At 33.7% G+C, this 27770-nt stretch overlaps 2 protein-coding genes across 3 annotated transcripts; both read left to right on the forward strand.

Annotated features, from left to right (window-relative positions):
* The first annotated feature begins 19 nt into the window (after positions 1-19).
* On the forward strand, positions 20-6907 carry CRR3 (chlororespiratory reduction 3). Of its 2 annotated transcripts, XM_078970729.1 has the most exons (4): positions 20-283; positions 409-548; positions 632-779; positions 6692-6907. In XM_078970729.1, the coding sequence occupies exons 1-3, from the start codon at positions 63-65 to the stop codon at positions 754-756; spliced, it is 486 nt and encodes a 161-aa protein (XP_078826855.1). In that variant the 5' UTR covers positions 20-62; the 3' UTR covers positions 757-779; positions 6692-6907. The 2 variants fall into 2 exon arrangements, with proteins under 2 accessions (XP_078826855.1, XP_078826854.1); XM_078970728.1 differs by lacking the exon at positions 6692-6907 and having other exon boundaries at positions 632-941.
* A 12105-nt stretch (positions 6908-19012) lies between these two features.
* LOC145010995 (putative clathrin assembly protein At2g01600) lies at positions 19013-22897 on the forward strand. Its single transcript, XM_078969595.1, has 14 exons — positions 19013-19318; positions 19423-19492; positions 19581-19678; positions 20031-20169; positions 20256-20386; positions 20466-20558; positions 20655-20771; positions 20868-20933; positions 21003-21083; positions 21488-21568; positions 21666-21869; positions 21956-22037; positions 22127-22248; positions 22345-22897. Exons 1-14 carry the CDS (start codon positions 19229-19231, stop codon positions 22660-22662), a joined length of 1692 nt encoding a protein of 563 aa, XP_078825721.1. The 5' UTR covers positions 19013-19228; the 3' UTR covers positions 22663-22897.
* Positions 22898-27770: the final 4873 nt, after the last annotated feature.

Consider the following 27770-nt stretch of genomic DNA (forward strand, 5'->3'; position numbering starts at 1 on the left):
TTAACGATAACAAAATTCTGTTATGCGTGTTCATCTGGTCGTTGGAGAGCAAAAGAGGAAAGATGATAGGCTTAACTTCCATCGCCATTAACAGACCACTCATTCTCTCCTCTCTATCAGATAAAACCAATCCAGATACTAAACCCCAAGTTCGCCGGATCAACTCCGCGACACCACTACCACCGCCGTCAATCCCGGCAGGAAAACAAGAGAAGAAACCCTCAGTTGCAGAAATAGAACGAGCTATTGGAGCAGGAATTTTCAGAGATCGTGACATCAACAGGTTGTGTTTCTTCATCTAATTAAGTGAAATTCAGTAGTTAATTTTGTCTATTCGATGGGAATTATGAATTTTTTAGGTTTCCGATTTTGAAATTTGTGTTTCATGTTGTGAAATCGAACCACCAGTGAATCTGAGCAAGAGAAAACGTTTTTTGATTCAATTTTGTCGAATTCGATTGGGAGAACGGAAGGGGATGTGGAGAAGAAGCTTCGAGAGACTGGTGAATGGATAATTGATAAAACCGAAGGCCCATCTCGCTCTACTGGTAAGTCGATCATCATTTTATCTGCTATGTATAAACTTCGATGTGGTGGATCTTCCTGATTCAAGTCGTTTAACGCATTTCAGGGAAGAATATTCTAAAGGTGGTGTTCTTATGGATTCTTCCATTGTGGATCATATCGTTTCTTGTGGCTTCTGGGGTTGTAAAGCTCCCAATCATCTCCCCATTTCTTGATGATCTGCTCATGTGAAGTGAAACTCTTCAATTTATCAGGTTTCTTTTCTCCAGAATCTCTTCGATCTTGTAGCATAAGCATTTGATTCTGATGCTTTTGCACTTCAATAGAACAGAAAGGAAATTGTAGAACACATCTAAAGGAACTCTTTAATTTAATTGAAGTGAGAGTTCAGAAAGAAGCTAGAGAATTACTTTTTATCTTTTTAAGTTAATAAAGTTCAACGATAGAAGCCAACAACCTGATAAAGTAACACACAAATCTTTACTTGTAAATGTAATATTAATTCCTTTTGCTTTGCTTATGGTTGACAAAGTAGTTCTTAATTGATTAAAAATTAAAATTGAGTTTTTGATTGAGTTGAATTCGATAACTTGTATATGGTTTATTCGTTTAAAAGCTTGATATATTTCTTTGCACATGGCAATAGCTTAAATATTTTATTAAATATTGCAATCTATATTATATCCACACATACATTAGGGGTAAATTGGTCTTTTTATCATGCTATGCTAGAGACAATTCAATACTTTTATATCATGTCCAAAAAATATTCGTAAAAAACTAATTTGTAAAAACTTTTCAAAAAAAAATGTAAAAATTATTTTTATAAAAAAACAAGTTTAAAAATATAGAAAACAAAGTTGTAAAAAGAATTTAAAAGAAATTTGAACTGAAATCTAAAAATGAGAGACCAAATTCTTGATAGATATTAAAAACCAGACCAAAAACTTTAGACAAAATTGCAAAAATTGTCCCTGAGGTTGGCAAAAATTCTATAGTTTTTGTCCAAAAATGTTTGATGGTGTATCAGTGGTTCAATTTCGGATATATTTAGTGATTTTGATCCCTCTACACCTAAAAAGACGAATATGTCTTTATAATTTATATTTTTCATTTTTATAAATTGCTTAAATGTATAAACTAATTTAATTTATTGTTTTTAACTTTAAAAAAAAAAAAAAACCATCATCCCTCTTAACTTTATAGGATGAGAGAAACCCCTTCATCACCAATCCCACCCTCCATCACCAGTGACTGGAACCACCTTTGGCGGCTGCAATTCTCACCGGAAAACATAAACCATTCATCTCCCTCACATGACAGCGCTATTCAACTCTACAACATGACGGACAACCACTACAATCCAGTTTCATCGGAAAACATGTCTATAAAACTTGACGTCTATCTACCTCATCTTTTTCTTTCTCTGATGAACTGGCTCTTCGATCTGGGAACCGGGGGGGGGGGGGGGGGGTGACAACAAAGAAAGAAGACAGGGGTGGCAACTAAGAAGGAAGATGGAGAAAGACAATGTAGGCTGTGACAAAAAGGCAGGTGGTAGCAACGTTGGACCGTTGATCTAAGACAACAACAGACGAAGGTTCGTCCGACGGTGGCAGGCGACGTAGGTTGTGACGAAGGAGAAATTTTGCGACGTCCTTTGTACCTTCACCGAAACCAACAAATTGTCGCCATCATCGACCTCCTTATGCCCCGATCCGAAACTACTGGGCCTTTTTCGTGGTCGGAGCTAGGGTAGCAGAGCCGTTGTATGTGTATTTTTACTATGGGTCTTGCATTGGAAGCCACCACCGGAGCTAGGGTAAGAAAGTTGTAGCATGAGTGGTGGTGGTGGTCTCCTTTTAGCGTGTGTTGGGTTGTGACTTAAGACGAATGGGTGGTTTGGCAGATAGTGGTAGTGGTCGTCCGATAGGTGGATGTCTGACTGGTGGTTTTCCGGTAGGTGGAGTTCTAACGGGTTGTGGTCCGACACGTGTGTGTGTGTGTGAGAGAGAGTACTTTATTTTTTTTCTTGTAATAAAAATAATAACATATTATATATATATATATATATATATATATATATATATATATATATATATATATAAGGCCATATTTGTCATTTCATATTGGTTATGGACCAAATTCGCACAAAGTATTTGAAATTGGACCACCAATGCATCACCAAATTTTTTTGGATCAAAACCATATAATTTTAACAAACACAAGGACCATTTTTACAATTTTGTAAAAAAAAAAAAAAACCAATGGACCATAATGGAAAAGTGAGTGACCAAATTCCAAACAAAAAGTTAAATAAATAAATAAATAATCAACTAAAACTATATAAAATATAGACTAAACTGCATAAATGGTCTCTGTGGTATGTCGAAAATTGCCATTTTGGTCCAAAAAAGTTTAGACTTGCACCAGAAGTCCAAAGTTTTCATTTTGTTGCTTGTTTGGTCCAACCTGTTCTGATTTTTTTCAAAATGACATATTTACCCCTGTTGATATAATTTCTCTTTTTTTTCTTATTAGTTTTTTCTGAATTTCAGGTTTAAAAAAACAAGAAAATAAAATTAAAAATAAATCTCTCTCTCTCTCTCTCTCTCTCTCTCTCTCTCTCTCTCCTATTTATAATATTACAATAACTAAAAAAGAAAATCAACCCTACCTGCACTTCCCCTTCTCATACCTCTCTCTCCCTCCTTTCTAAACTTTCACAAAAAGAAACTAACACCGCCTCCATCACCAACTTCAGCGATTCGAGGTTTCGACCACCACAAATTTATTTTCAGTCGGAGCAACACCACCTATCTATTTTTTTATCTCTCTCAGCAGAATCGTAACTCAATGAAGATAGTAATCCAAAGAATATATGGCGTGGCCGAAAAAAGAATGGAGATACAGAAGGAGGAGGCGATGTATTAAAGAAGACGAAGGGCGTAGAAGATGTGAAAACTTATATCAATGTCGAAGGTGGCTTCAACCTTCAGTAGGCCCGATTTGAAAACCTAGATAAATGTCGTCATCTTCACACCTCGACGAAGGCTTTGTCTGGAAACTCGAGCCACAAGCGTCGCCTCCGTTTCTGTCTTCTTCTCCGGCGAGAATTGTCTATCTCAGATCCTTTTTCTTCGAAGAAACCCTCTGTCGCCGTCGTTCGTCTTCGCCGAAAACCCTAATCCATATGAGATAAGGTGGCGGCGCTAGGGTTTCGGAAGTTGGTGATGGTTTTTGTCGAAAATGGGGGGTAAGGAGATGGTTTTCAATGGAGAAGACGAACCATGAAAGTGAGAAGATGGTCTCCAGTTGTGGGAATCGGTTATGGTTTTTTGTGGGTAATGTTGGCTTTCAGATCTATCGAAGGTTGGTGGTGGCGGAGACGATAGGGGATGAAGGCAGCGGTGGCTAACGGCGACGACGGTGGTGGAGTCGACGATCAAGGTACTTGACGACCACGAAGAACAAACAAAGAGGGAAGGAGAAATAATGGGGAGAGAGAGAGAGAGAGAGAGATTTATTTTTATTTTCTTGTTTTTTTAAATCTGAAATTCAAAAAAAAAAAAAAACAAATAAGAAAAAAGAGAAATCAAATTAACAGGGGTAAATATGTCATTTTGAAAAAAATTAGAATAGGTTGGACCAAACAAGCAACAAAATGAAAACTTTGGACTTATGGTGCAAGTCCAAACTTTTTTGGACCAAAGTGGCAATTTTCGACATACCACAGGGACCATTTGTGCAGTTTAGTCTAAAATATAAGGCAACCAAAATGGTAGTAATTTTTTTAAAAAAAAGGGTTAAACCGTAAAAATGAAAAGTGGGAGATTAAAGTTATAAATCTATCCTAATAAATAAAGATCTTTTTTTCCACATGTTATATTCTTATTTATTTTGACACGTGTAATTTTATGGTTATTTTAAATTATTTTTTATTCTACATGTCATTTTATGATTTTTTTTTATATTTTATTAAATTTCACATATTATTTAAATCTAATAATAAATACATATCAATTTCATTAATTGACTTTTCTTCCAATATCAAAATTACTAAATTAAAGTTTCATTAACTTCCTTTATTTATTTATCTAAATTAGTTGTTTAAATTGAAAAGAGAAAAAAAAAAACACTTTAATTTTTATAATTAAATATTTTTCTTAAAAATTCAAACTTCTCAAATATTTTGAATTTTATATTAAAATTTTCTTTTAAATGAATCAATATAATACATGGATCTCACACATAATAGTATAATTTAATAGTATTATAACTGAGGACCACAAGTGTAAGTGTATTAATTTGCATTGTCCATCCTACTGTCGCCTTGGATGATTTTGCACAATGGAGAAAGCCACGTCAGAATCGTGTTACACTTAAAGATTAAACAAACAAATATAAAACAAAGCAATGCAAAATGTTCTTGTGATTAAAAAGCATAGCGATCCATAAATAATGTTTATATGAAGTAATTAAGAAAAACAAGAATAATTGCAAAAATACATAAAATATCAAGTATGATTATATATACGAATCAAGAAAACAATATCACTTCCTGTTTAGTTATCAATCAATTAGATGTAGAAATAATTATAATAGCTTTGCAGTGTATGTTAGTATATTATTCGCATTAACTCCTAAATTAATTGAGCTCTGAACGATTAACGATTTGGCAATATAATGTCTTAAGATTAAAACAACCAACTTTTAAACAAACACAAAGAAGTCTATTATTATAAACATGTTTTTCAATGTTCAAATCATCACAGCAAGACATTATTTGTTCATAATGAAAGTAATAATTATGAAAAGTAATCTAATATCATGATAATATCATGAGAAGGAGTCTTGTTTAGATTAGCCTTCCACATCTTCAGAATAGCGCATCTTAATTTGGGTTAAATTCTTCATGATAATAGAGTTGTTGCATCTGCTAGAAGAAGTGTTGCATATGGTGGAGTCAAGACAACAATGTTGTTGGATATTTGGATATGAAAAAAGTGATGTTGAAAGTGTCACAATGAATTGCATCAAAATGTTGAGAATAATACTTCAAGTAGATATTTGGGAAATATTTAAATAGAGATTTCTATAAAATAATTTTTTGTAAAGTAAAATATATCTAAGCATTAAAAATAATTGTATTTATAAAAAAAAATGTAAGGTTGAAAATTTTTATTCTCAAAATAAAAACGTTATGAGTTTTTTCTTTACTTTATATTATAACTTTTCATAAAAGATTTTTTCATAAAAACTTTGGTTGACCTTGTGCTCTTTCATTTTAAAGAAATACAAATTTCAAAAAAACAAATTGTGACTATTTTTTTTTATGAAATGGGAAGCAACAAGTCAACAAAAAATGTGACTATCGTGATGTTGACAGTTAAATGGTTAGGCTAGCTGACGCTAAGTTGATCAGATCAACAGTCATGATAAGGTCATCATAAGTCTCTATCAAATAACATAATCTTGAACATTGACATTGACTTATGATCCATGTCTCACGTTTATAAAGATAGTTTATAAAGATATCATGAAGATCAAAGGAATTTGAAATAACTAGTCTAAAGGTTGTGTATTGTAGAATGATAATAAATGTAGTAGTTACAATAGGATTGCACACTCGTTGTCTATTGATAATGGGAGCACTAGTCAATATTGGACCAGACTGTTGTTGGTGCATAGTGCAAGTGAGAGCTGTTGAAGAATAGTGCCCAAAGCCACAACAAGTCGGTACTATTACTATAAATAGCAGTGTTTTTTTAAATTACATGTAATAACAAATATGAACATAACTGAAAAAAGAATAAATCATAGGGACTAGTTTGTTAATTAATTTATGCTTTATTTAATTAAATAAATCTAGAGATTCTGGAATGTTCTTGATAAATGATTTAAATATCATGATAATTACCGAAGTTAGAGATAAGTATTTTGAGCCTTGATATCTATCTGTTAGGGTTTGAATTTTTCCCCTTATAAATAGAGTCCTAAAGCTGGAATTAAGAGTTGGAAAATCAGTCAAGTCCCTACGAAATTTAGAGGAGCTCTCAAAGCTCGTAAAAACCCTAGAAGTTGATTAATGCGTCGCGAAGGAGTCTCTGCGTCTCGAATAGTTGATTCTAGATTTAGATTGATTTGATTCGTGGTGTGTTTTCAGTTGGATGATTCCAGTTTGCAGTTTGTTTCTTGGGTGTGATCGCAAGAAAGATTCTACGTTGGATCCTTCAAGTCTAATCAACCGACGAAATCAAAGAAACCAAAGAACATAAGTATATGTATTCTATCTCTCTATATTTCGTTTTTATGTACTAGTTGCCTAGATCTGATGAACATTGGTTCTTAAATAGTTATGTTTTTATGTTGTTTTCTGTTATCTCTTTCATTGTCTAAGGACTCTCATAACCTAACAATTCCTTTTTCATGATGACCTAACTGAAATGCACATCCTATGAAAATTCTTAGATGTTTTAACTTATATTAGTCATGTTTTTTATTGTTAAAAAATTTAAATATAAAATATATCAAGCATATTATGCAAAAATCCCAAATTTCATGTAAACTATTAGTGCTTAACACAAAATAATACCAAAAATAAGTAATGGCTCATACACAAGTACTGATACAACAGGTTAAGATCGATACTAACGAGTCAAACTTAATGGTGTAGAAATCAAAGAATTTCAAAAAAAAAAAAACACAATCATAAGGTCTGACAAGTACACGATGGATTCATCCGTACAGACCTTAATCCATTGCCCCTTAAGGCACAAGATTGGCATAATGGTTCTAAATTTGCAAAAGAAATCCATACCGACCCAACTCTTGGATAAAACATGTCGACATACACATTTATACCATATGGCTATCACGTTGCGACCTTTACCATATCCACATATAACGTCCCGACTAAAGAGACTATCTAAAGATAAATAAGACCAAATATAGTTGAGAATTATAGACGAATAAGACCAATGAATGACAAAACGTGCATCACATGTCATGTCATGATCAATGCCACAATCATATGAAATAAACTACTACTAATACAAATCTATCAAACATGTTTCACCGAAACGATGATACTTTTGAAAATGTTAGAAATGAATAACCACATTTGATGACTTTTTGCAAATAACCACCCCCTCCCTTTCTCGTCTTCATTCCGGATTTTAGTTTTTTTAATAAAAAAAGCTTGATTTTTTTTTGGTCTTTTCTCTCGTCTCAATTAAAGATATATTTGTCATATTAGTTAAAAAGTTAGTTGTTAGCTTATAAGTTAGGCGATAAAAATGATGATTGATAAATATTACTCGATATGCTATATTGCTAGGTCGAAGATATAAAATGATATTTAGAAGAGTATATTTTCCATATATAATCGGAAGTATATTTGGAAAATTCTAAAAACTCCTTAAAAATTAATCTAAGTAGTTCTGTTATTAAAAGCTAGTTTATACACTATTTTTATCTTGCCAAACATAAAAAAATAAAAATAAAAATAAAAAAGCTCAAAAAATAAACTAGTTTATCAGCTAATCGTTGCATACCTAACACAACCTAAAGGATTTCAATGTATATCTAACACAAATAACGAATTTGGAACTTATTAACAAGTTTAAAAATCATAATAAAACAAGTTGAAAATTTCTGAACAATTTCAAAATTTTCAAATTAGATATGTATTCTTGAACCTTCTGAAAAAAGGAAAAAAATTAGTTCAAATGTAACAGCCCAATTTTCACATCCAAAAATTAAATTTTTATAAATTACTTTAATTAAAACATTCGTAGGAAAAACATTGACAAATCATAACATCTCATAAAACTATGTATAATGTCTGAAAATCCAAATCATAAAATAGTGATAATGTCAGAGTACAATCTCAAGGAAACTCATAGTGCGGAATCTGGGGTGTGTGTATGATGTGCAGTTACCGCGTCGGTTCTTTCCCCTTCGCTGAAGAGATACATGAAACAAAAACTGAAACCTGTAAGCACAAAGCTTAGTGAGCTCCCCCATCGTACCACATACCATAAAATCACATATCATACATATATTGTCAAGCATATTTGGGTGTCCGACCTACCCCTTCGGCCCTGTCGACCGGATATTGCATAGAATATATGGGTGTTGGCCTCCCCTTCGGTCCTGTCGACCGGATACTGCCTAGCATATCTGGGTGCTGGCCTCCCCTTCGGTCCTGTCGACCGGATACTGTCTAGCATATCTGGGTGTTGGCCTCCCCTTCGGTCATGTCGATCGGATACTGCCTAGTATATATGGGTGCTGGCCTCCCCTTCGGTCATGTCGACCGGATACCGGGGACTATTTCACCCCTCTACTACTACCACATAACATGTATCATATAATCATATTCTATCTAGTATGACTGGGTATGACTACCTCTCTTTGGCCCTATCACCCGGAAATCTTAGGGACTATCTCCCCTACTGCTACTGGCATATAACATCATATCATACTAGCACATAACATATCAGGTAGTAGCAAACCTAGATGAATATCACAAAGACAGTCATCTAATATACAACTCCTACTGGTGGGCTGACATTGTGGCCGTAGACCCACCGCTACTGGAAGGTAACTCACCTCGTAAGGCTGACTGTTGGAAAACTGCTTGGCAACTGTCTGACTGCTGCTCTGGTAACCCTTCGACTATAATCCGACAAAACATTTAGTTAGAACCTGATATCTACTCTTAGGGTAAAATGGCTATTTTACCCCTCACCAAGTCTAAGTCAAAGTCAACTTCCAGTTGACCCAATTCGCCAAGTTGGGCCGCCAACTCATCGAGTCCTTAAATCATTACCCGTCCTTATCCACGACTCTACTCGTCGAGTTCAGTAACGACTCGACGAGTTCCCCTTTCTTTATAAACATCGAATGAATCTTCATTCGACTCGCCGAGTCGGATGAACAACTCGTCGAGTTCATCTTCTTCTGATAAACAAGTCATGTCCTTGACTCGCCGAGTTGTATGAACAACTCGTCGAGTTCATCTTCAACTGTAAGGAGATTGCCTTGGACTCGTCGAGTCCTATGAACTCCAGGTTTAAGGCTAAGTCCAATACGTTGGATTACTCCCTTGTACCCTCTAAAAACCCTTCTAGCACCCAACTGGGTTCCTTCACCCTAACAACAAAGGGGAGTTTTGCCTCGGACTCGCCGAATCCAAAGAATGACTCGTCGAGTCGAGCATGTCCAAGTCTCATTTCTCGATTTCTAGCGTACAACTCTTAACCAAAAGATAGATCTAAGCTCCTTCAATCATTCTAGCACGTAAAGTTACAAACTTTACGTGCATGCATGGGACTTTGAGCTCAAAAGGACATAAAATAAGCTCTTATGATGCATAGGACCTTAGATGGGTGCAAAAGCAACCCCTAACTACCTTGTGACTCCCTTAAAGACTTGATTCTGAAGCCTCAACCCCCAACCATGCTTGCAATCATGGTTGGTTACCAAAAATGGCTTATAAAAGCCCTAAATATCCCCAAAAAGGGATCTATCAAATGAAAGAGCAATGTTACAGATTTATACCTCCAATGAACCGTGAAAGATGCATAAACTCAGTTTTCCCTGGTCTTCACTTGTTTCCTCAAGCCTTTCCCTTCCTCCTTATGGTCACAACTAGCAAGATCCACAAAAAATGCTTTAGTTCTTCTCAAAAATGGCTAGGGTTTGCTTATGGGGAGTTATGGAAGCATTGGGGACGAAAGGGAGGCTGAATAAGTGGTTTAAATAGGGTGTAAACCCTCATCTAGGGTTTTTGTCCGGACAACGCCTACTCGCTGAGTCTGGATGCGAGCTCGTCGAGTAGGTCATTAAACTTTTGTGTACAATACGCTCCGACTCGACGAGTTGGGCCTCAACTCGCCGAGTCCAATGCCAAAATGCAAGATACTAGAATAAAATACATATCGGTAACTAGGTGCTACATCAAAATTACAAACTGTTTTTGAAGGAAAAAAACAATCTCCAAAAAACGTAGTTTGATGATGAAAATTTTTATAACTGGTGGTCAATTTATGGTCATTTATCGAGACTTTAGACTTAGTTATCGGTAGCCATGCATGAAGCGAGAGATAGCATGGTGTGTTGAGAGATGTTTAACCTGCAGGATGGTCAAGACAAAGCACCAGAGGTTCCATGGCAAGCTTCTACCTTTTGAGGTGCCCATGTGGAAGGAGTTCACGGCCAAGAACAAGAGACGTTTACGGCTACGAAGGCTCGTTTGCGGTCCGAGAGTTTACTGCCCATCGAAGGCTTGCGGCTCATGCGAAGATTCTCGGTTCCAAATGATTCCCTCCAAAACACACAACACCAAAGAATACTAGGTTTATACCCCTATAACTCATTAATTTAACTCTAATTAAGAAAAATAAAGAAATAGTTTGACCTTTATTGGATAAGTTTGACTTTAGTTGATAAAGTTTGACTTTTACAAGATAGAAATTACAGGTTGTCACATTTTGGTACCAACATAATTATGTAGCGCATAGCTCCATAATTGCCCTTTTTGCTGGCTCTTTGCAGGCTGTTACGCATGGCGTAACATGGATGGATGTTGACTTTTGACTTTTTGACCGTTGACTTTGACCAAGTTTGACCTTAGGTAATTTGAGGTATGTTGGGTATTAGATTGAAGCTTGGTCCATGTTTGTTGTATAGGTGACCTGTAGAGCCAGTATGTAAAGCAGTGATCAGTTCAGCTATCTTTGAGACTTTTAAGTGAGTTTTCAACACAGTATTTGTGGGTTGAAGGAACCAATGTTGGCCCACTAGGGTATGTTATGTATCCTGGTATATAGGATGTTATTATGCTATAGTAACCTATTAGATTGGTAGATTTGTTTGATTACTTGTATTTACTGATTATTGTTTATCAGTTACTACAACGCCCGCAGATTCAGGCTAGTCTATTTAGTGACAGTAAGCATTAAAAATAACTTTCTGATAGAAGAATATTTAGGATAAATAATATTAACCAAAGTTATATTGTATGTCACAAGGATTTCGTGCATATAAAGAACGTTGAAATCTGACTTATAACGAAGAAGTTATGATCGATCTAAAGTTTGCGATTAAACCGGTACCACTCCACGTATCGTAAAATGTAAATTTTTGATAAGATACTTTTTAGCCTTAGTGATCTAAATGAAAGTATTAGTAGACGTTAAACCGAGAGCGTGCATATAGAGAACGTCCAAATCTGACTTCACTAAAATAAGTGATGAATTTTCTAAGATTCAGCGTAGCGGTATACAAGTCGAAAATTGAATTTTAGATCGATCGATTTTTAGCCGACACAATCTAAATGAGAATTGAAGATCTCGTCAATAGGAACTCAACGATATAAATACAATTAAAAACGGACGTCGGATGACAACATTTATGAATTTTTAACGGTCTTTAACTGTCTAAGGCCCCGTTTGTTTACCTCTTAATTGAAAATTTAAAAGGGAACCTCTTAAAAATTCAGATATAGCTCGTTTGATAACCTCTTAAAAATTACATCTGAATTGGATAAAATGCTCTAAATTTTTTCAGACTTGTATACGCGTTTGAAAAAAAATGACAGAACTACCCTACTTCACGTCTTTCATTTCTTTTTACCAGTGCGCCTCCACCTTTTTCTTTCTCATCGATGTACACTGCCAAATCCTACATCAGCATCTGTTGAAGCTTCGTTCTTCCCTGCCATCTCATCGCCGTTGTCGTCTTCGTTCCTCCCTGCAATCGCCGTCGTCATCGGCTTTGGCTGCTGCTCCACCCCTGCATCTCCGATACAACACTTCGTACAGCCGCAACACACCTAATCTTCTGAATTTGGTATTCTTCTTTATAGTCTCATGTTTTCTTTTGATTTTCTTGCTGAAACCAATGAAATTGCCTTGAAATCGTTTGTAAAACTTGCTGAAATGCTTGTAGTGGGTTTGATTTTGATGAAATGTTGCTGATTTTGGTTTGATTTTGATGAAATGTTGTTGATTTTGGTTTGACTTTGATGAGATATTGTTGATTTTCCCATGTTTATTTTACATGCATATGAACCATTTGATGAAATGCTTGAATGAAATTGTTTCAACTTATGATTTATTTAAATTTCTTTATCTTGAATCTTTTTGCAGAAAAGAAACCTGGGATGATAAAAACTATTTGTATGTATTCACTCTTAAAATGTTTAATGTAGATGATAAAATCTGATGTATCCTTTGTTTGGTTGATATAGGTGATTGATAATGACCAATATGCTATCAAGATGAGGGTGATAATGAATGTAGTTTCCATTGTGATTTTTCTGATGTCTATTGCTGCTTTTTTTAAGTTTATTTGGATTGTTGCATTTGTATGTAGTTAACATAAATTTTTGTAATATCATCAATATTAGCATATAATTTAAAACAAAGCGATTTTGATTGTTATAATTTGATAGATTTGTCAAATATTTATCTTTGATTGTTTAATTTGGATTTTGTATGGTGCTTTTATGATTTTGCAAAAAAACAACACAGAAGGGTAAAATGGTCATTTTTATATTTAAGCACAAAACTTCAGAGGGTTTAAACAAACAACATGTTTAAAATTCAGATCTTAAAAATTCAGACCCTCTTAGAAATTCAGACATCTTAAAAATTCAGATCTTACCAAATAGCCCCTAAATCTGTTAAAATATAACTTTAAAATTAAATTTAAAATTAGCCAATAGAATCTAAACAAAAGTTGTAAATCACGTCGATACCTACGCATAGATATGAAGAACTTCAAAATGGAGCTCGTATGTAAAACTTATGGATTTTACAAGATAATTAACTTTCGGATTAACTAGAGGGCGACACATGTCGCTATCTGGAACCACAACTTCTTTCCCACGGCTTGCGACTTGATTGAGACATGTGGTACCAGTACGCCCAATGTAATTTGAGTATGCCCAGTGTACTGAGTATGCCCCGCGTACTCGGCTCATGGAAGCCTATAAATAGAGGCCGAATTTCAATATTTTCCTCACCAATTTCCATCCAACTCTCTCCCACACCACCCCCCCCCCACACACCCTAAAGCCTCAAGGATTTTCTCTAGCACTTCCTAGGTGTTATTAGCGACCCACAGAGCACCGGAAAGCCCTAAGAAGTAAAGCTTTCGGCTTAGAAGTTCTGACAACGTAGAGCCCGGTTTCTCGCTTACCATACTTTAAGTATAACTTATATTTAAGTTCATTATTGTTATTATGAACCTATAAACAATACTTATCAGTGATTCAAATTCATTATAATGATTGATCTACTTATAGGAGAGGTGTCTAGAACGATCACATTGGCTTGGGTGTTGGATGTCAGAAAGACTATACGCCGAAATGGTCCTGCTTCCTAACTGTCCTACTTGGATGATCCTTACTTGATAGATCATGAAGTAGACTTTGAATTAATGATGAATCTAGACTAATAATTAGTCGAAATAAATATTAGACTAAAACTTAGTGATAATGATACTAGGTTTCGTCGAAGGAAAAGACAATTTTTAGAAACGAAGCATTGTCCGAATTTCGAGTCATCACTCTAAAAAGTGAGTGCATAGTCTCATTCATGAACATGATTTTAATACAAGTATTAATAAAAGTATTAAATATATATTGAAACTTTATATGTGAGTTCTATACGCTATGCGAACCAGACATGGTTCTATATGGGTTAAGATGTATTTACATGATAATAGTAATAAAAGTATTATAAATGAAAAGATAAATGTATGTTAATACTTAATACTATGTATAAAATATTACACTAAATTAGGATAGTGTTGCCGAAATAGAGTTGGTATTGAAAGTTGACTATAAGCATTGTCGAGTTGCCTAATGATGAAATAAGACTTAAAAGAAATGCTTAGTTCAATTAAGTTTGAATATTGGGTATCATCTTATTAAGGGTACGTGTGTGATTGGAATAGAGAGTAGAAACTCTGTTCAAGGAGATTGATGATCGATGGAATATGTCCTACGTATAAAAGTACTTTCTATGTACCAAGGCTTTTTCAAAACTCTGTATCTCTGGTGCTGCTTATGCCGGGGTATTATTATGTTCTGGGATACGAGTCCTACTCAAACTAGGGTACTATAATATGCCAGAAGTACTATCATGTACAAAGGAGATTGATGATCGATGAAATATGTCCTATGTACAAAAGTACTTTCTATGTACCAAGTCTTTTTCAAAACTCTATATCTTTGGTGCTACTTTCCCCGTACTTTTCTTTTGATGAGCTTTGTGTGTCAACGCTTCCTTTCACAAAGTAATTAAGGGAACTTCATAGACTGCCTAATAGAGTGTGTCAGTAATAGACCATTACTAGGTATATCTGATGTTATACTGTTGGATATGGTGAGTCTCGGGGAATAATATCTCACAATGTCAGACTACTGCTAGGCACAATTATCTAGATAATCACCCCTGACTTAATTGTCTTGTTGTTTTTACAAAAAGAGGTTCGTGGTGAAACTTATTCCATTTCCCTCATTTGATGTATTTCTTGATCCTAGTTTGCTGCTAGGGAATTTCCAAATCAGCATTATCAGTTTGTTGTTCATATTGATCCTTTAGGTTAGATCTTGTAAGATTGGTGTATAGGATCAGTACTTGGGAATTGACGGGATGTGATAAATTGTTTTAGAGATATGATATATCTTTGTTAATGATAATAGTTGGTTTTTGCAGGTTTGAGATATATATTATTACCACATTGTGGGATTGAAATCCCTATGTACTTACTAGGTTTCCCAACCTGACGCACTCAGTTAATTGTATTACAGGTAGCAATGTTAAAGATACATTCTACTGAGAGATTCGATGAGTATTAGGCCATTAGTTTAATTACTGTAAGGCTTGTAATATTTCATTATACTTATGTTTTTTGTATTGAAGAAGACATCCCAATGTTTTAATATAAATAAAATACATTTATTCGAAAAAGTTTTGATAATATCATTATCGTGTTTTCTGGGGGAACAAATTTCGCAATATTATTCTTTAAAAAATATATCCTGATTTTACAAATAAGCATAAACAAATTAGTCTTTTCTGACCGTGAAAATGGGTATGTCACAATTGCATATGTTGACATATTGACAGTTGGGTTGAGGCGGGTGGCCAAAAAACCCTGGATGGTTGGGTGAAGTGGTACTGCTTTGTGTGGTAGACCAAAAAACTCTAGATGGTTAGGTTGAGGCGATATGCCAACAAACCCTTGATGGTTGAGTTGAGGCGATATTGCAACAAACCCTGGATGGTTGGGTTGAGGCCATGGCCAACAAACACTATATGCATGTATTGTAATTGTTATTGCATTATTGTGTAGGGTATTTAGGAGGAAACTCACTAATATTTGGTTTACAATTTGATTTCATGGTTTCAGGTACATCAGATGATTGAAGGCAAGACGAATGCGTGATTATGCACATCATCCTTGGACATTTTACTGATAGATGATTTTGGGATACTCTGATTTATGATTTGGCTTTTTTTGAAACAGTGTTTCGCATGATTTACAGAATATTAAATGGTTTTGAAAATGAAAACATTTACTATGATTTTTGGGATGTTACATGCAAAATGTTTAATCCAAAATTGTAAGCATAAAACTTAGTGAGTTCCCCAGTGTACTATACATTTCATCATACATACAATGCATCCACACAAGATCTCGACTCTAGTGTCGGGCAACCAAATCTCCTAGCTACATACATATATCTTACGTAACAGGCCCAACCCAAGAGTTCACGAGCCCAACACAACTGGCTCTGCCCCAACCATACATAATAGACCCCACCTAACTATACATAACGGGCCCTACCCAAGGAGTAAATAGTCCCAACCCAACCTCCACCGCCAAGAGTCACCCCCATGTTTTCCATACAAGATATAAAGTCATAGATAGTCATGTATTAGACTACATATGATACACCCAAGAGCGAACAATTAGACAAGAACATCACAATCAACCATTAGACCAAGAGTTCTCAGGCTATCCAACTTAGACTACATACGGTCCAAGCTATCACTACCACATAATCATATAGCATAAACACACACCTACACTAATATAACACATTCCTTTGGCAACTATCCTTCCCCAGTTACCCTACGATTGACCACTTCTCAATTAAGTTCTTTGCTGGTCATTCCTACATGATCTTGATAACTAGCCCACCCTTATAATCCTAACCAACATAACTTCTAACATAATCATACAATCAACAGTCAAGACCATACCAGTCTAACATACTAAAACATTAAGTGTTCAAACTGCAAGACATAATAAGAACTTGCGTTAGGCTAATAACATGATTTTACTCTAACAATACCTTTATCTTACCATGCAAAGGATATAAAAATGGGATACGTGGCATAGTGAGAAACTTACCTGAATCGCAGAACCGTAGAAGCACAACAACACTCTAACCCTTGCACTGATCAATCCCTCAAACCAACTAACACCGGGACAAATAAATCCTCAATCATCAACCCAAATCCTATTAGTTTGACTCCAAGTCAAACTGGTCAAAAGTCCAAAAAGTCAACAGTTAACCTAATCAAAGCCAACTTCATGACGTGACAAACATGCGCCACGTTATGAGAAAACAAGGACAAAACAGTCCCGATTTTGAGCACTACCACGCCGTAGCTTCTGGCAGAATGCTAAAATATTCATTAAGTGCTTAATTCCTTTAGATCAAGGCCTATAACCTCATATCTAGTTCTTTTTACTGACTCAATGGATAAAGTTTCCGACTTTATCCATTAGGAATCCATCCTAAAGCTAGATCGACAACCTTAAGTCCATTAAGTCCTTAATATGACCCTAACTTGCTTATGGACCCAAAATAGCTTCAAACATGACTATTTTCTCATTCTCAGAAACCTATGGACCAATTGAGTGTCCCAACAAGGTATGGAGTCCCTCAAACTCCAAGAGCATTCATGGAAGAAACCAAAATCATCTAAACAAGCTTAAACTTGAAATAAGAAGAACAAAGGTCAAGATGTGAACTTTATACCTCCAATAACACCAAAATCTGAAAGGAATAAAGGATCCAAGTTAGTTCCTTGCTTCCTTGCACCACATTGAACTTCCTTCTTCTTCAAGTTTCACCAAAAGCTAAGAACAAGGCCTCCAATAAATCAAACAAGCTCACAAACATGAAAGGGGAAGGGGGGGGGGGGTAGGGTTTTGTTAAAGGAAGTTTGATGAAAAAAAGATGCCCTAGATAATAAGTTGATGGCTTTAAATATGGAAGAAACCCTAAAAAATCATGGACTTGGTTGTAACGTTTACAATGTCGTGACACTCTTCAAGTCACGTTGTGGCACCCATCAGAAGCAGGTGATCTTCAATTGTCATGCCACGTCATGACATCCTTCATGTCACATCGTGACATATGGTTTTCCTTAAAAACCATGCTTTTGACTCCTTTATATCATCAACTGGTCCATTCAAGGAAACACTTGTTACAATCAAACTTTCACTCTCAATGAGAATTGCATCTATGGTGCACTCTTGCTATTCTATTTGTTTTTTAAAGTTTGTAATGTTGAGAATTAATGATCATGTAGAGAATTAATGGCCACATTGATCGATTTCTCAACCAATTCAACACAATTTCATAGTGATAAAATGATGATCAAGAGAAGAACTTACCCGGTGGAGAATGATGTTAATCCCTCCGTCTTCATTGCCTTATGATCAGTGATTCACCAAGACGATGTACTCTTTTGATGAAGAGGATTAGACGATCAATTAAGATTGTTAGGGTGTTGTTATGGAGAGAAAAATCAAGAAGAACGTTATGTCAAAATTAATCGCATATTTATAAAGTGCATCCTTTTGAAAATCCACATTAGTCCCCTCACGTCTTTTGTTATTACAATTAATCTTATCAATTAATGTAAGACATAAATATGAGACTTAATTAGTCATTTAGGCAAACCTTAAGGTAATAATAATTATACCTTGTAAACTTAACTAATTACATAAATAGTCCAATGATATATGTAATTGGATTATCTTCCGAACGTTAGAAATTATATTCTAACATGTTAATTTTAATAAAATAATCATTTAATCCGTATTTATATTACATAACATCAAACATTATCTTAGAATTCATCATCCAAGCTTCAAAAAGATTTTCAAAATCTATCCCAAAGTATCAAAGATCAAATAAAGTTAATTTCTTACCACGATACGCACATGTAAGAAGAATCATCTTAATAAACAAAACACATGCTATGATATCAGTAAAATAAATAAACACATTCTTAAAAAAAAAATAAACACAAAAATCCCAATATTATATAAAAATTGTCAAAATTATATAACAAATATATTATCTAAATAAAAGAATAAAAAGAAGACCCGATCATGATGACGGTGGCCGCCATAGCCAACCAAGTTGACCACATTCGCCACAATCACAAATAAAGTATTCGAATATACAGAAAAAGGGAGAGAGAGAGAGAGAGAATAGTAACAGCCTAATTTTGCTGTTCGATGTGCAGTTGTCTTCTTTGGATTCCTTGTCACAAGAGAGAAGAAAGGTCTATTCAAAGTCTGTAATTCTTTGTCCGAAAATCGATCGAAATACTTGGCGATCTATCTGTAACACCCTTCGATCAATCGAGATAAGATGGGTACTATGCAAACATGGCGGAAAGCCTATGGTGCTCTCAAAGATCAAACCAAAGTCGGATTAGCCCACGTCAATAGCGATTTCAAGGTCTTCCCCCCTATATTTCTTCACAATCGTTCAAACAAATTTCGTGTATCTATCGTTCTATGATTCTATCTATAAATAGGGTTTGGATTTTATGTGTGATTTAGGATGTGGATGTTGCGATCGTTAAAGCCACCAATCATGTTGAGTGCCCACCCAAAGAGAGACACATCAGAAGTGAGTGATTTCATCTCCTGTTTCCCCAATCAACGATTCGTATCATTTCCATGGCAAAATGTTGAACATGTCGGTTTTATTTTTCCAGAAATTTTGGCGTATACTTCTGCTGTTCGTCCTCGAGCCGATGTACAATACTGTTTACATGCCCTAGCAAGGAGATTGGCTAAAACTCGTAATTGGACGGTAATGTTTTCAAGTTTTCTTCTTTGTTATCGTCGATTGCGGAATTAGGGTTTTGTAAAAATCTTCCTGTAATGATTTCGTTTTCATTTACATAACTTGAATCACGGTTCTAGATTCCATTGAGAGGGTTTACTCTCACTACGCTTCAACTATGACATCGATAGGAAACTTCCATAACGATTAAACCATATGTAATAACTGATTTTAGTTACAACATCCAATCATCCATGCAATTCTCTTCTTCCACCTGATGAATCAAGTTAATCATGTCATCATAAAGACATAAACAAATCAATGAAAGTACTTCACATTTCACAATTTTCTGCATCTAAAACTTTTTGTTTCTTATCAGGTGGCTTTAAAAACACTGATAGTTATCCATAGAACACTAAGGGAAGGTGATCCAACTTTCAGGGAAGAACTTGTAAACTTTCAACAAAGAGGGCGTGTTCTTCAACTTGCTAATTTCAAAGATGATTCAAGCCCCATTGGTATCTTTTTTGATTCATTTTCAACTCATAATTCCAAACTTCAAATTGTTTTATAAATTTTTTATTATTTTTATAAAATTTTACAGCTTGGGATTGTTCTGCTTGGGTACGAACATATGGACTTTTCCTAGAAGAAAGACTTGAATGTTTTAGAGTTTTGAAATATGATATTGAAGCTGAAAAAATCCCAAGACTTGCTCAAGGTCAAGAAAATAAGGTATATATTTTTTGTTACATTTTATTATTATCTTATATAATATCATTAATAATAATAATTTAAATAATAATAAGTGCAGGGTTATAGCAGAACAAGGGATTTAGAAAGTGAAGAATTATTGGAACAACTTCCTGCTTTACAGCAATTACTCTATCGACTTATGGGATGCAGGGTATTTTTTTATTATATTTTTTTAATATATTTGTATAAATAATAAGTTGTAATTTGAAATTATAAAAAGTACATTGCTATTTTGTGTGATTGACAGCCTGAAGGAGCAGCTGTTGGGAATTATTTGATACAATATGCTTTGGCATTGGTGCTAAAAGAAAGTTTTAAAATCTATTGTGCTGTTAATGATGGAATTATCAATCTTATTGATAAGGTGATTAAATAAATAAGTAAATATATATATTTTTTTAATGAAATAATAATAAAATATCACCATGATGTTTATTTTTTTTGTCTATAATTTGTCTAGTTTTTTGAGATGCCAAGACATGAAGCCATCAAAGCCCTTGATATATATAAAAGAGCAGGTCAACAGGTAACTTTAAATAAAAATTTACATTTTTTTAATTGCAAAAGTTTTTAATTTTTGATTAAATTTATTCAGGCTGGAAGCCTTTCTGATTTTTATGATGTCTGCAAAAGATTGGAGCTTGCTAGAAATTTCCAGTTTCCTGTTCTCAGAGAGGTATAGTTTTTTGCTCTAATGCCTCTTGTTTCTTTTTTGTCGAAAAAGGGTATTTTGGTAATTTGACAAAACTCTAATGCCCCCTGTTTCTCATGGCTACAAAAGTTTTGAGAGGGGTATTTTGGTGTTTTTTTAAACGTAACTTTATTATTCCCCCTGGTTTATTATGGTGATGAAACTTTCAAGAGGGGTATTTTGGTAATTTTAACTAGGGTATTTTTGGTAATTTGACCAAAACTCTAATGACCCCTGTTTCTCGTGGCAACAAAAGTTGCGAGAGGGGTATTTTGGTAATTTTTTTTAAACAAAACTTTATTATTCCCCCTGGTTGATTATGGTGACAAAAGTTTCAAGAAGGGTATATTGGTAATTTGAACAGAAATACTCTGTATCTTGTTTTGCAGCCTCCACAATCCTTTCTGGCAACAATGGAAGAGTACATAAGAGAGGCACCAAGGTTGGTCTCTGGGCCAACTCAGACATTAGTGAGTGTCAAAATTTAAATAGCTTTTTAATAAAAACATTTTTTTATTTTGGTAATTAAAAATATATTGTCATTTATATATATATATATATATTCAGGAATACCCAGAAAGACTTATGTTGACATATAAACCAGAAGCAGAAGAAGAAGAAGAAGAAGAAAATAAACATGAAGAAGAAACATATTCAACAATTGATGAAATTAAAGCAGTGCCAATAAATGACTTTTTAGCTTCAAATCATGTTCATGAGCCACCTCCCCCCCAGCCTACTTTTAACAGCCGGGACCCGGATGATTTACTGGTAAGTTATTTTTTTTTATTAATTCTGAAATTTTAAATGGTTTTTACTTTTTTAATAATGGAATAATAACAATGATATTTGTTTAGGGATTGAATTTTGATGATCCATTGCCTAATGGATCGGCTATTCAGGAAACCAATGCATTGGCTCTTGCCATTGTTCCATCTGGTAAATTTGACCAAATTTCTTATTTTTTAATAAAAAGAAAATTACTATTCCCTTTTTTAATAAATTTCATTTTGTTTTTCTCCATGTAGATACTACTACTAATACTACAACATCTGGTTTTCAATCAAAAGATTTTGATCCAACTGGTTGGGAACTTGCTTTAGTCACCACTCCTTCCACAAACATCTCTTCAATTCAAGACAGACAATTGGTAACTCTTCAACTCAACGGAATGGAATCTCTAATTCCGATTCCACCGGAATCCTCAAATACTTACTTGATTGTTTCCTTGTAATTTTTTCATCAGGCTGGTGGATTGGACTCGCTTACACTCAACAGCTTATACGATGAAGGAGCATACAGAGCCTCCCAACAACCCGTTTACGGATCACCCGCTCCAAACCCGTTTGACACACCCGACCCGTTTGGGAGCCAACTCACACCATACCACCCGCCTAACCTTAACCCGAACCCAAACCCATTCGGTCCGTACCAACCGAACCACATGATGGGCCCGGGCCCCGCCCCACCCAACCCTTTTTTCGATTCTGGGTTTGGTCAATTCCCGGTCAATAACGGGGCCCATCCTCATGCCAATAATCCTTTTGGAACGACCTTATTATGATGAGACGATTGTTAGGATTTAAATTTGGAAAAATGAAAAAAGAAAAAAATTGAGTTTTTTTTTTTTTTTTAGTATATATTTTGAAAGGATTTGGGTCTTTGTTTTGTGGGTTTGGATTTGATGGATGGATATTGAATAGATATGATATTCTTGTTGTTAGATGTAAGGAAGTAGTTGTAATAACTAATAAGTGACTCATTGGTTGATAATATGGTCGATGTCATTTGTCTTTGTATGAACGGTTTTTTTATTTTTTATTTTTTTGTATTGGGTATTTAGACAAAAACATTGAAAATGACAAGAGAGAAAACATGTTTCTTCTTTATTCAGACTGGTTTCGTAAGTTGAATCATAGGATGCTAGGATTGTTGGTGAACTTTTCATGAAAGTTGAGGAATCTTGTAACAACCAAGATAATTTATTTGTTTGTTTGTTTGTTAGTGATTTAGCTGTGTTTGATAAAACTAACAGTAAGTTGGAAAAAAATAGTAAATTTTATTTGTGAGGAAATGTTTGATAAAATTAACCGGAATCATTTAAAAGTGAAATTACATAAAATCCAAAACTTAATTGAAGCGGTTTTTGTGTACTTTTTGTTTAAAATAAAAATTTAGAAGTTTGTATAATTGAATAAAGTTTTCGTTAATTTGAGTTTTTTCTTAAAAAAAATAAGCATTGAAAACTACAATCTATAGAAGCTCGTTGTAGAACATATGTTTAATAATGTAATCAGTTTAAAACTTAGAAATTATAAGAGTATCGATCAAGAATTTAAGTTGGCGGGAGTCAAGATGAAGCATATATATTAAGGAATTGATAAGTTGGAATGATTTTCTAAGTTCTTAACACAAAACATTCTCTTAAATCGTTCAAGAATTGAAATTCCTCTCATCACTTTAACTAACAACATTAACCAAATACAGGATTGAAATGAATTTTATTCCAAAATTAATGGAATCCTTTGATCCAAATGCCACTTTTTAAAGTTTATACTAGGACACTCATATAATACTCTGTCTATCCATACTTTATTAATATTGATTTTAAGAAAAGTATTAAGAGAATACTTTAAGGAATTATTTTATATTAGTACTTTACGGAATTATAATATTAGTGGAAGGTATCTTTACAGTTTACACCCACACCAGTACGATAAAAAGATCACAATAAGAAAAGCTCATTCAAGTTATATAGCAATAACAAAATAGCATTAGAAATGTATTTTTATAACTTAAATTTTGTCGGGATTAGCAAAAGAGGATATAAAACATGTTTACTTGTTTATAATATTATTATTATATTGCTAATACGATTTTTTTTTTTTTTTTTAATTTCTTCATGATCCAAATAAACAACGAAGTTCATAGTTTTAAAAATCAACTTATTTAAGTCATAAATTTTAAGCCAATAAGACCACATAGCGACGATATATCCATTTAAGATTATTATTTTTTAACTTTAGTGGGTGGTAAGGCGTCATTGTTGAAAATTGTCTATTCAAAAGGTAACAAAATGTGGGATCGGTTTGCATTGGAAATACATAGAACCAAAACATTCCAAAATTATATATATATATATATATATATATATATATATATATATATATATATATATATATATATATATATATATATATATATATATATATATATATATATATATATATATATATATATATATATATATATATGGGAGGGTTCAATTGAGAAAAAAAAAAGGTTGAGAATGGGGGAATCATTCTCAGCCATTCTCAGTCAATCATTTATTTTTGCAGCAAAATCGTCCAAGGTACCTGCGGAAATGAGAAAGGAATGAACATGTGTTTTCCAACAAAACACATTTCCTTAAACTATGCTAATCATTACCTTAATATATACAAAAATATAGTTTTTTTCCGTTTTTTATAAATTTTTAGAAGATATTTTTATCAAAAAATGATTTTAAATATACCAAAACTCATGATTTTTTATTCTCTACAAATAGACATCTATATTGATATAGTTTTAAGATAATATATATATATATATATATATATATATATATATATATATATATATATATATATATATATATATATATATATTTAGCTATCGTTATTCATAAGTGAATAAAAATGCATCATGTTTTATTACAATACATTCATTATTCACTTACGAATAAAAAGTATGATTTTTTTTTTTTTTTTTTTTTTTTTTTTTTTTTTTTTTTTTTTACAATTTAAGTATCATTCATATATGAATATAGCATATAATAAACATAGTATCTTCATATTTTAATATTGAACGATGCATTCACTTGTGAATATTAACATAGTATAGGGGTGTCAATTTATGACACGACACGATGTTGAGCGTGTCAAACCCAACAAATAAAGGGGTAAAATAACTCCTTAAACACTACTACTTTGTACTAGAAATGTAATACAAGGTAAATAGGGTCGATCCACAGAGACACAGAACAAATGTTTATACCTTTTTGCGGAAGGTACAATAATGGTCACATAAATGGGGGGTTGGTATGCAATGATTTAAACAAAAGAATAAAGCAATAAGGAAATGATCAATTAAATGAAACAAATTTAGGATTTGTGAGAACTCCAACTCTATGCAAGACAAATTAGCAATGTGATTCCATGGATGAAAAGATATTTGTTTAATTCTATCTAAGTTGGTACTTGAAAGTGTTAACAAGCTCTAACACTTCCCATTCACCACAATAATTAACCAAAACAAGCTCTTTGATTAATCCTAACCTTACCAATCTAATCTAAACAAGCTCTTAGAATTAGGTTGAAAGATTGCATTAAACTTTATGTGAATGTTCCCAATAATAATCAATACTCCTCATAAGCTCGGGAGCATAAGAATGTGTGAATAGATTTACACTAATTTCATTCAATAGAAATCAGATTAGTGCTTGTTACCTAGTCCAATTTACAAAACAATTACGGATTTTGCAATTAGATAACTTGAATGATCTAACCCTAATCCAAATGGCCAATAAGAATCACAATTAGAATCAAACATTCAATTGAGACAAAATCAAATTCACTAGATAGAAAATTGAAAGCAAACATCAAGTCATATGATTGAAATCACATCCAAATGTCAAGACATAAAGTTGGAGAATTTAGGGTTCTAGCCACTCATGGCTAGAACAAGATCACAAATCTAGAAAATGAAATTAAAGTTCTTACAAAATGAAATCAAATGTTCCCAAGTGTTAATCAACTTCAAAATCCTCAAGAAATTCGCCTTCTCTACTCCAAAAGTCGACTCCCTCAGTAAAAAATCGGTCCCCCCTTTAAGAATGGTGAAAAACTGCTTTAAAACCCACGTTTACGTTTGCACGACCCGCGTAAATTAACACTGTCATTTACACGGCCCGCGTAAACGCAAAAATATACTGCGCAGAAATCTACGTTTACACGGCCCGCGTAAACGCCAGGCTTCCATTTACACGGCCGTGTAAACGTCTGTAAAGCCAAAATCCTCATTTCTTTGATATCTTGCTCCTCGGTGCTCCGCAAGTCCTGAAATTTTGTCCGCAACTTTTATTTACCTCCTCCAACAATATCCTTCCTCCAAAAGTCCCTAAAATATCACAAAAGTATTTGAATGAAATTGCCTCATGAAAAATCCCGAAAAACATGCAAAATGCATGAGTTTAAGCCTATATGCAATGTACTTTTATGAAATAAAGCTACAAAATGGGTACATGAAATGCACCTAACAAATCTCCCCAAGCTTAAACCTTTCTTGTCCTCAAGAAAGAACAAGAAAATTTGAACCGGAGAAAGTAAAATAAAAGAGAAGAAAAGAAAATCAAAGTTAAACTTTTTTTTTTTTTTTTTTTTTTTTTTTTTTTTTTTTTTTTTTTTTTTGAAACTTGATGCAAGAAATCAAAACAAACATGAAAAAATATATCCAACCCAATTAACCCTGTTTTGTACCATAGTTGAGAATATACCTGTCATGCCTTGAGTTAACTTGGCTTTAATCTCGAAATATTATATGATAATAGAGACAAGATTTTAGCTACTCCCTAGTACAACTCAATAGAATCAAAGATCACAACACTTATTCCTTTTCGATATCATCAAGTCAATTCTTGGAACAAATTATGGTCTTACTCTCGTGAAATTATATGTGACAAAACATGCTCAACCATCTTTGTTTCATAAAATATAACAATGTCCGATTCCAGCTATTTGTTAGTCAACAACAATCTTTTTTTCGAAAAATCTTTTCTAAAAATTCCCTAATATTTACCCAAATTGGTTACAAGATTCAAACCACTTACTCCAGTCAAAGTAATTAACATTCAGTCCCACTGTCATAAGTTCAAATCCAAGTCCAAGGGAATCTTTTGGCAGCCAAATATTTTTTCCTAAACATAATATTAGTTAAACTATAAACACAACTATATACAAACTTTCTAATTACATTTTTTTTTATAAATAAAGCTCATGGCTTTCTTTGAAATTCGTGTAGCAGGCTTTCAACCAACACATCCAAATCAAATGACCTTAGTGTGCTAGATTTAAAGAGATCCCTCGGGTTTACTTGCCCGAACCTCAAAGGCCACAGATTAGCTTTATTTGCTATTATTAAGTTCATGACTTTCTATGGAACCCATATAACGAACTTTCAACCCAATCAATCCCAAACAATTTAGCTTTAGGTGATTAGGTGTAGAACACCCCTCAGAGTTTACTTGTTCGAATCCCAAAGGTCACAGATTAACTTAATAATAGTTTTTTTTTTTTTTTTTTTTTTTTTTTTTTTTTTTTAATACATATATAAATAAGATCCATTATTATTATTATTATTTAAATACAAATAACTAAATTAACACATAACACTTAATTTATGTATTTATTTGGCCGATTTCTTTATATTTTCGTCCTTGACTTTTCTGTTATGGGACATCTCACGGTCTATTACTGTGAGGACTTCTAAGACATTTTTCAGGGGACTAAAGGTTAACATGCAAAGACCCGTAAGTATAGTTGAACGTTGTGTCCCCAAGCAGGGTATATAAAAGGGAATGAGTAGAAAGGACTTTTAAGAGCGCTGGAAGGCGGGACATTGAGATTTTGCATTCTT

The sequence above is a fragment of the Lactuca saligna genome, chromosome 8, assembly GCF_052625555.1.
Source record: "Lactuca saligna cultivar CGN05327 chromosome 8, ASM5262555v1, whole genome shotgun sequence".
NCBI classification, from domain to species: Eukaryota; Viridiplantae; Streptophyta; class Magnoliopsida; order Asterales; family Asteraceae; genus Lactuca; species Lactuca saligna.